The sequence below is a fragment of the Falco peregrinus genome, chromosome 4, assembly GCF_023634155.1.
Source record: "Falco peregrinus isolate bFalPer1 chromosome 4, bFalPer1.pri, whole genome shotgun sequence".
In the NCBI taxonomy this organism is placed as follows: Eukaryota; Metazoa; Chordata; class Aves; order Falconiformes; family Falconidae; genus Falco; species Falco peregrinus.
The window spans coordinates 106659189-106668290 of NC_073724.1; the positions used below are offsets into that span (position 1 = coordinate 106659189).

General features: G+C 40.6%; 1 protein-coding gene across 1 annotated transcript; it reads left to right on the top strand.

The window, feature by feature from the left end:
* The first annotated feature begins 480 nt into the window (after positions 1–480).
* Positions 481–7859, top strand: LOC101924424 (matrix metalloproteinase-27). The gene is made up of 10 exons (XM_005230554.4): positions 481–582; positions 943–1181; positions 1793–1941; positions 2039–2167; positions 4147–4308; positions 4469–4592; positions 5305–5435; positions 5666–5825; positions 7336–7439; positions 7649–7859. Exons 1-10 carry the CDS (start codon positions 481–483, stop codon positions 7747–7749), a joined length of 1401 nt encoding a protein of 466 aa, XP_005230611.4. The 3' UTR covers positions 7750–7859.
* The last annotated feature ends 1243 nt before the right edge of the window (positions 7860–9102 follow it).

Consider the following 9102-nt stretch of genomic DNA (forward strand, 5'->3'; position numbering starts at 1 on the left):
TTTGGATGAGATTCATATCTGGTGCATGACTCCCATTTTCTAGGCTGAAAATGGTTAAGAGTCCCTACATTTCATGGCCCCATTTCACACAGCTGGGTCAGGGCAACTTAAAAGGTTTTGCATTTGCCCACCATTTCATCTGGCATTAAATTGCACAGGTTCACTAAAATTCAGTGTAAAATAACTAAAAGTGAGTGCCAGTTTTCCAGTTTTGAAATGGTAGCCAAGCAGCTTAGGAGTATTCAAATACTAACTGACTTCAGATGTCTGTGAAATCAGATGCTTTTAATTAAATTTGATAGTGTCAGTCAGCACAGTGTTATAGGATGCGTGGAGGAATTCGGAGCATGAAACACCCTGAGTCAGTCTACAGCTGACTCTACAAAGCACCCCATAGCCATAGGGACTGGCATGCGAGACAGGATGCACATGGAGAAGAAAGCGGACTGCTCTCCTACCAGGACAGAGGCAAAAGTGAGAATGAAGGATCTTCCACTTTTGCTTTTAGCATGTGCAGCTGTTTCTAATGCCCTTCCTGTCCACCCAGAGAAAGACAACCACGAAGATGCAAAGCTTGTGCAGGTAACTGCCCAGCCCGTACCTGAGATCTATTGAGCTCTCTCTTCTTAGATATTATCTGTGTGTTTCAGCTACAAGGCAGCTTGCTGTCTTTCTCAGACAACACTGTTACACAGAACTCTGCTGCACAAACTTTACTAAAGTGGGATGAATCTGTATAAATTGGAAATGTCAAGTAAATAAGTGTCAGGGACAACGTTGTCTGTTTCTGTTTAGCTATGATCCTCAGGAAAACATCTGTTGTGCTTCAAAATCACAGGCAGATGGTTTTGCCAGCAAAGTACACGAACAAAATCAGTCCTAAGGTATTTGTTTAAGAAACAGATCAAAATGTGAAATGTGTTTGCTTTATTTTCTCACTAGGACTATTTAAATAAATTCTATGCTGCTGAGCCAGATCCAAATCAGCTTGGATGGAAAATAAATGCTGAATCCACAGCTGAAAAACTGCAGAAAATGCAACAATTTTTTGGTTTGAAAGTGACTGGAAAACCAGATACTGAGACATTGGAAATGATGAAGAAACCCAGGTGTGGAGTTCCTGATGTGGGTCTCTATGGTGTTACTCTTCCAGGATGGAAAAAAACCAAGCTGACGTACAGGTAGTATTTCAATAATTACTTTTTGAGTTTAAATTTGGGGTTTGTGAATATCCACATCTGTTATATTTAGGTATAACTTTATAGCAATTGTTTCCAGTTGGGAATATAAAAATGTTTCTCTTTCCCCAGCTGTTAGCTATACATATTCCTGAGAGGAATTTCTGAGAGTCAGGCTTGGTATTTTTTATTTTCTGAGTCAACCACAGTATTTTGCCTGTTATGTATCACTTCTGACAAATATTCTGTAAGCCAAACAGAAATATCAATTGCACCCTGTACAAACCCTGTTATCCTCAAAACATGCTAAGACCAACAGTTTAGTAGTCACAGAAATCTGAGGAGATGCCTTTCCTCATGCTCAAAAGACAATCTTCTGGCTAAGGGCCATTTGGAGAAAAACCGATACTGTGTACACACAACTATTATTATTATGAAAAAGACCTGTTGGACAGTTATCGCATTCCTCAAACTTACTCAGTCCAAGATGAATCTTGGGAGCTATTGGATTACAGGTTAAATTGCTTCTTATACATCTCTGTTCATCATCTTAATATTAGAGAAATTCTTTCTGCAAACACTAAATATTATTACTTGAACCCTCGTAACTGTAGAATTGTGAACCACACGCCAGATATGAGCAAAGAGGATGTGGATAAAGCAATTCAGAAGGCATTTAAAGTGTGGAGCACTGTCACCCCGCTGATTTTCAATCGTATTCACGAGGGAATAGCAGATATAATGATTGCTTTTGGGACCAAAGGTAATGCACTGGCTGCATACTAATGGTAAGATTAATTTAAAGATTTTCCAATAGTCATAGCATAAACTCAATGTTGTTTCAACATCATATTATTTAGCTCATGGACGTTGCCCTCGTTATTTTGATGGCCCCCTTGGTGTCCTCGCTCATGCCTTTCCACCTGGCAATGGTTTTGGTGGTGATGCACACTTTGATGAGGATGAAGACTGGACCACAGGCTCAGTGGGTAGGTAAAAAAAGGTTTCTGAAGTGTTATGCAGATGGTTAAATTCCTTTCTGATTTTATTTCAGTGAAGGAATAGACTGAGATGAATCACAGCATTCACCATAAGAGCAGTGCGAGGATGTTACAGGCCATCCTCCAGCTGAGATACTCACGATGACGCTGACATAAAATCACCCTGATCTACTCCGGTCTTATTTAATACTGGTAAAGATACCAATGGGACAACCCTTTTCCAATACGAACGGTACAGGCATGGGCCACTCTTCCCTGGGGGCTGGTAGGGTCCGTGCCCACTGGAATTTCACAACCCATGGCAAAAACTTTCTAACTGCTGCCCCTCACAGTGCACATGCCGGCACCAAGCCTGGCACCACCACACACTGCAGGGGAAGCACACCGTGCCTTGTAGCAGCCCTCAGGGGAGATCCCCACCACCTAAAAAAAATTACAGACGCCAGTGATAATGAATATATTTCACTAATAATACCAAGACAGATCCAACTAGGCTGTTATAGCTTTACTCTGCATTCAAGCTAGGATGGGCTTATACATGAAAGTGTTCTCCAAGCAATTTCAGTCACCTGCCAGCAGCTGGGAGTTTGAACGTGCTGTTCAGGCCACCCACGGGCAGTGTGTAGAGCTGTCTACAGGTGTGTGCCACCACGCCAGAACAGAGGGGAATGCTGAGTGCTTACCTATCTGGCTGGGACCCATCTGCTCCCCTCGATCCCCTCCCCTCAACCTTCAGGCTGGCCATGCAGCACCTACTGCCTCTGACAGATCTGTCAGTACAAGGGCACGTTACCCTGTTGTGCTCTAGAGCCTTATCTCATTCAGTTTTGGGATGGAAAACTGCAGAGGATAGCTGCCACAGGAGAATCAAAGTCACGCTGCAGGACAAGCAAGGAGCTAACAAACACGAGGTGCTGTAAGAGCACTGCACAAGGAGGAGAGCTGCGGGTTTATTGTGCTGGGAAGGATGAGGGGTGGGCATGTCATACTGATAAAATGCAGTGTTTTCCTCACACTGGGACTGAATGGGTCAACCTGTTTTGCTGCTGTTCCTTAACATCGTGACTCCAGCAGCCAGGCATTGCAGAATTTGTTGGAGAGCTCAGAGGACATGTGAGAGAGGACTGGAAATACGTGTGGAAAAGATGATGCTTTGTTTGGGTTTTTTGAGAAACAGTTATCTTGGCTCCAGCTAGCCTTTCTTGGGCAATCGATGACCAGTCCTCTGCTCTGCCACGGATTTGTGATCCTCACTAAGTCTGTTGATGCTGCTAGCTCCTGGGCTGCAGGGCAGATAATCATTCTTCCCTAATTTAGAAAGGTGTGTTACTTGGAGGGATGCATTTTGAAGGAAATTCCATTTTTTTTTCAATTTAACGTGTTAACACATTTCGCTGGGATTAAGCATGCATGAGCATAATATTTTAAAAAGATATAAGGGCTATGAAGTCCTAATGATAAAATGGTAAGTCGTTCTGCTAACCTGATATTTTTCCTTGTCTATTCATGATTTCATCTTTCTTTCTCAGGTTTGTAGGAAGGAGGGTGACACACAGACTGACACTTTGGTACCTCAAATGAGCACCGAGTACATGGTCCTATCCTTGCCCTGGAGAGCTGTTAGTGTGATCTGACTCACTACCTAACCTGCTCTAGCTCAGCTGGGAAACCCTGCCAGAACATTCCTCAGAGCTGCACCCACATTCACCCCCAGACATCTACTCATGCCACACACATACTTTCAGTAGCTAACAGAAAGAATAGCAGGAACGAGGGCCAAAAGTCACTCCCTTCTAGTCGGGGAAGAACACTACCTTATCCTTTACAAAAAATACATTTACATATATACATACTGTAGTGAATGCCAATGTATTGTACGAAAACTGTCGCTGAGCAATAGCCCTGCTGTGCTCATATCAGCCGTTTGCAGACCAAAATTAGACTGATCTCTCTATCCATTTTTTAAGGGTTCAACTTGTTCCTTGTTGCTGCTCATGAGTTTGGCCATGCCCTGGGTCTTTCCCATTCTAATGACCAGAGGGCTTTGATGTTCCCCAATTATGCCTACATCAGTCCCAGTGAATTTCCGCTCTCTCCAGATGATATAAGTGCCATTCAGTCCATTTATGGTGAGTAAAATCCATGGCTTTAAAAAAAGGAGGAGAGAAATAATCTCTTTCACAAAGTTTTACCATAAAAATAATTGTATTCTCATAATATGAAAAAAAGCATTTATATGTGAAAATATTAGTGTTTCTATAAATTTGGTGTATTCTTTCTAAAACTTAGGATATCCACCAAATGCTCCAGACAAAAGGCCAGCCACCCCTCCCCCGCCTAAAACCTGTGGCTCCCAGATGTCTTTTGATGCTGTAACTACACTCCAACGAGAAGTCATTTTTCTAAAGGGCAGGTAAATATTGATATGACATTTTTCTCTGCAAAGTTTATTTTTTCTTGATTTCTACAAAGACTGAATACTTTGCTGGTTCACATGATTATGATTATGGGATTTACAATGAGACAAATGGATAGGTTTCAGTTCACGGAAAGAAAGCTTTCAGCAGATACAAGTTATATTAATATTTTTCCAGCATCCCCTGAAAAAACATGCTTCATTTTTCTCCAGAAAACATCTCAGTCCCAATAAATCTTTATTCCCAAATGTATAGATGGTTACACCAAATAGTAAAATGACTAAATGCTGCAACCACTTCCTAAGAAATTAGTATGTTCTACCATATAGATGGGCCAATCTCTCCTCCTATGGTGACCTATGCAAGCCCAAAGTCACCAGGGTAAGTCAGTCATCCAGGGAATAACTTACAGTCAGGCTCATCTAGGACCCTATAACATTCTTACTTTATGGCATAGGAACAACCTGAATTTTTCAGCTGCCTGTAGCTGATCCCACTAATCAATCAGTACTGATGGGAAGGGTAATTCCAGAAAGCCAGAATAAACTTCCCACTGATGGGAGTATTTTCCTTTCTGACACATCTACCCAGGTAGCTCCACTGACAAGAAAGAGCTTGTAAGTCACAACGTTGTTCACATTCCTGTGCATATACAGAAATGTGTGTGGTTTGTTATTTACTACAAAAACTGTTTCATATTTAAATCAGGCACTTATGGCGAGTCTATCCTGATAACTCAGAAGTTGAACATGAATTAATTTCTACCTTCTGGCCAACTCTGCCACCTGGTATTGAAGCTGCATATGAGAACATGAAAGATCAGATCCTATTTTTCAAAGGTTAAGTATGAGATTTTCTTTAATTTTTTTCTTACCTTTAATTTTGTGAGAAGATGGGAGAAAGGTAGGGTAGCTATACATACATAAAATTAACTTTTCAAATAAAGAAAGAAATAAATAAAACTTAGGATGTTTATTTTAATTTTCCTGCAACCTGCACTAAGGGAGCACATTTTTTTCTTTTAGTGTCTGAAAATCACTGGTGAAACTAATTCTTTTTTTTTTAACAGGCAATAAATTCTGGGTTATCAGTGGATATCAGGTGTTACTTGGTTATCCAAAGAATATCAACGCACTGGGCTTCCCTAAAGGTGTCAAAAAAATTGATGCAGCTGTTTGTAATAGAAACACAGGGAAGACAGACTTTTTCATAGGTGACAAGTACTGGAGGTAAGAAGAACTGACAAATGTTTTCTTATGATTGACTCCAATATAATCTGAATACAATTAAAATTGTCTAGTGCTAAAAGAGAATGTAGACCTTTAGCAAACTATATGTAACTGGGTCACTACAGTAATACTGCTTTTCATTAAAATGTTTCTTTGACTCCTGCACAGGGAGAAGAGTATAGCTTTGAGTTTTGCGAGCTTAAGGGTGTCCTGAAATGCACATTTAAGATATGGACCCATTTGGATGCATTGTGCCTGGAAATTGAAAAGGTTCCAGCATGTAGAGTATTTTTATGAATAAAATAGATAAAACTCTAGAAAATAAAGATCTGAAAGCTAACCTACTTCAACAGAAGGTTGGCTGGGATGGCTTGTGCAGCATTTCTCTGATTTCTGGAAAGTCCTGGATTATTTTGTCTCTTTCAGAGAGATAGAACTGATAGTTCATTTTCCTTTTTTTGGTGATCAACACTGAATTTGCAACATGCTCCTTCTAAATCCTATTGCCAAGCTGGCATGAGTGATTCCTGATTCCCAAATACCAGCAAACAGAAGCAAAAAGTCAGCTTCAGGAAGCTGATAGATTCCTCTTGTGTGCATGCACAACTGCTGCAAAGGACTTCTGCCGGCAACCAGGAACATGCATGGCTCAAACAGACTTTCTTGTGACCAGTTGTGGGGTTCCTCAGTGAGACATAGTGTCAGCTGGATTTTGAGCTGCATGTCGCTTCCTGTCCTTTGGTTTTGATAGTTTTGGAAAGAGTATTTACAATATCTTGCATTGCTTTGGTCACAAGGCAAAGGCATGCAAGAAAACCACAGCATGGATTTCTTACTTAATAACTCATCCTCTCAGTCTCATGTGCCTGTAAAAAGTATTTCTGGTATCCAAGGAGAAGTAAAACAAAGGCTTGCTTGTTTGCTTGGTTTTTTTCCTGGGAGGGTTCGTCAAATCTTGAAGAACCATTTAGGTCCTTCTTTCAGCCCCCACATTCAGCCCCATCTCATAAAAATTGTCCTGTCTCAGTTATTAGAAATAAGTCATCTTCCTTTCCTCCATCTAAATCTGTCAGCTGGTAGAGGGTTATGTACAGTATCACGTCAACATCTAAGAGGAGTTTAAAATTCGTGCAACAAATGCTGCATGAAATAAATTACAGCCACTATAGCAGGAATCAATCTGGCCAGTTTCCACGTGCTGCCTGTCACACTGCTATCGTGTAAATCCCGCCAGTGCTGTCAAAACTGTGGGTCTTACTTCATTTTTTCTCACTCCAGATGCTTCTTTGGAGCTCTGCCTACCTTAATCAGCAAACCAGCAGCCTCCTCATGGAAAATGTGATGGCCAGCATCCCGCAGACATTTGTGCGAGTAGATAACTTTACTCTCTGTAACCCCAGTGAAGTCAGTCAAACTACAGATGGTGGACACCTTTCAGCTGCTGCTTAATTCTTTGCAGAACTGATGTCTAAACTCTGTAAGATTACATTTCTCCCTTCATGTGATTTAGGTTTGATGAAAACAGCAAGTCCATGGAGAAAGGTTATCCTAGACAGACAGCTGATGACTTTCCAGGAATTAGCCAGAAGGTCGACGCTGTTTTCGAACAGAAAGGTAAATGAAACGAGCTTTTAAGTAAAATTGGTTTACTTGTCACAAACCTGAGTTCTGGAGTTATGATGAATGTCATTACTGCTGTAATCTGCAAAAGACAGAACTAAAGAGATGCTCTCCTGTGTGTAAAAAGATGATGTTCCCTGCTTTGTCAGAATGAAGCTTTTTCTTGTATCCATAACATAACACTTTACTTTTTTTATTTCCAGGTTTATTCTACTTCTTCCATGGATCAAAGCAGTGGGAGTTCAGCCCTACTGCTAAAAAAGTTATCCGTGAAATAAAGAGTAACAGCTGGTTTAACTGTTAATATCGCTAAACTTTCTTACACACAGCAAATGACAACAAAAATAATTCTAGATTTCTCAAAGGTTGTTCAGATATATATACTAGTACACAGAAGAGGCAACAGGACTAGTTTTATATATGTCTACTATTTTAATAAATCAGCATGTCAGCTCTAATGGTACCTTCAAAGGCTAGACCAAAACTGCATGTTTCCCCTAATTAATTGCAAAATGTCCAACATAATGTATAATTTTATACTCCAGATGGATTTTCAAATGTTTTGACAATAAATGGTTTTAGGTTGATGTCAACTATTTTCTGCTTCATCTGTTGAAGGCATTCTATATTTCTGAGGTGTTGAAGACTTCAGGTTGGTATGCTAATACCCTTCCAACATACAAAGTTTGTATTTTGCTCCTTTTCTCTCCAAACATCTTCAAGAGCCAGGCTTTTCATTTATCACTTGTTTTTCTGCCCTCTGTCCTACATCTTCTCCTGCTCTTCTTTGGCCGTTGCAGCCTTGTCCTTTTCACATCATACCAATATTTTGCCACCAGAATCACCCTCCAGCCCCAGTGTCTAAATACATTATCTCACCCTGATCTGTCTTAATAGTGTAACAATTAGCATTTCATCAGTGGCCATTTTTTTGTGAATCTGTGAATGATATCCTTTACAAATCAGCCCTGTCCTATTCAAGAAATAGATTCAATTACCACGTCACGGAGCACAAGCTTTGCTCTGCTAACACAAAGCATGTGTTTAACGTACACGTATATCTGAGATTTATTACATGCTGCCATTGCACGTGGAGCAAACCCCTCAGAAAATCAGACAAAAATCCACAAAGTCACAGCTATATCCCCTCCAAGTATTTCCTTTACATTTAATTCTGGAAACAGGCCCAGAGCACACTGCCACATGGCTGGCCATACTGCCTGCATGGCTGGGTATATCTGACAACGTGATCTCATTAGTATTGGCTTGTCCTCCTGCTCCCTAGTTCTTACATATCTGGCTGTTTTACACACCTGTTGTATATTTGAGTAAAAAGTTTCTTTTTGCTGGGTGCTTTTAGTGTACCAGCTACGACAACGCAATGATCCCGACATGAACCTTCCCTGCCTGATTTGGTGCAAGCAGCAAGAGCACCGTTATGTTACTGCTATTGCTATGAGAACCCCCCTGGCTAGGTTCTCACCATGAAATCAAAATAAAGGCTCAGATATGCCACTTCACTGATCTACAAAACTAATCATGGTGAATACCACCCCACACTCTAGATCCCTAACAAAATTTAAATGTGGTGAAATGGTAGACATTTGGGTGAGATTCATCTGACTTAAGTTTGGCTTTCTGTCTACCTCCCTATATC

Coding starts and splice junctions, on each gene's coding strand:
- LOC101924424 (XM_005230554.4), top strand. CDS start 481: ATGAAGGATCTTCCACTTTTGCTTTTAGCATGTGCAGCTGTTTCTAAT. Junction 1,942..2,038: donor GATTGCTTTTGGGACCAAAG/GTAATGCACTGG, acceptor CATATTATTTAG/CTCATGGACGTTGCCCTCGT. Junction 2,168..4,146: donor CTGGACCACAGGCTCAGTGG/GTAGGTAAAAAA, acceptor CCATTTTTTAAG/GGTTCAACTTGTTCCTTGTT.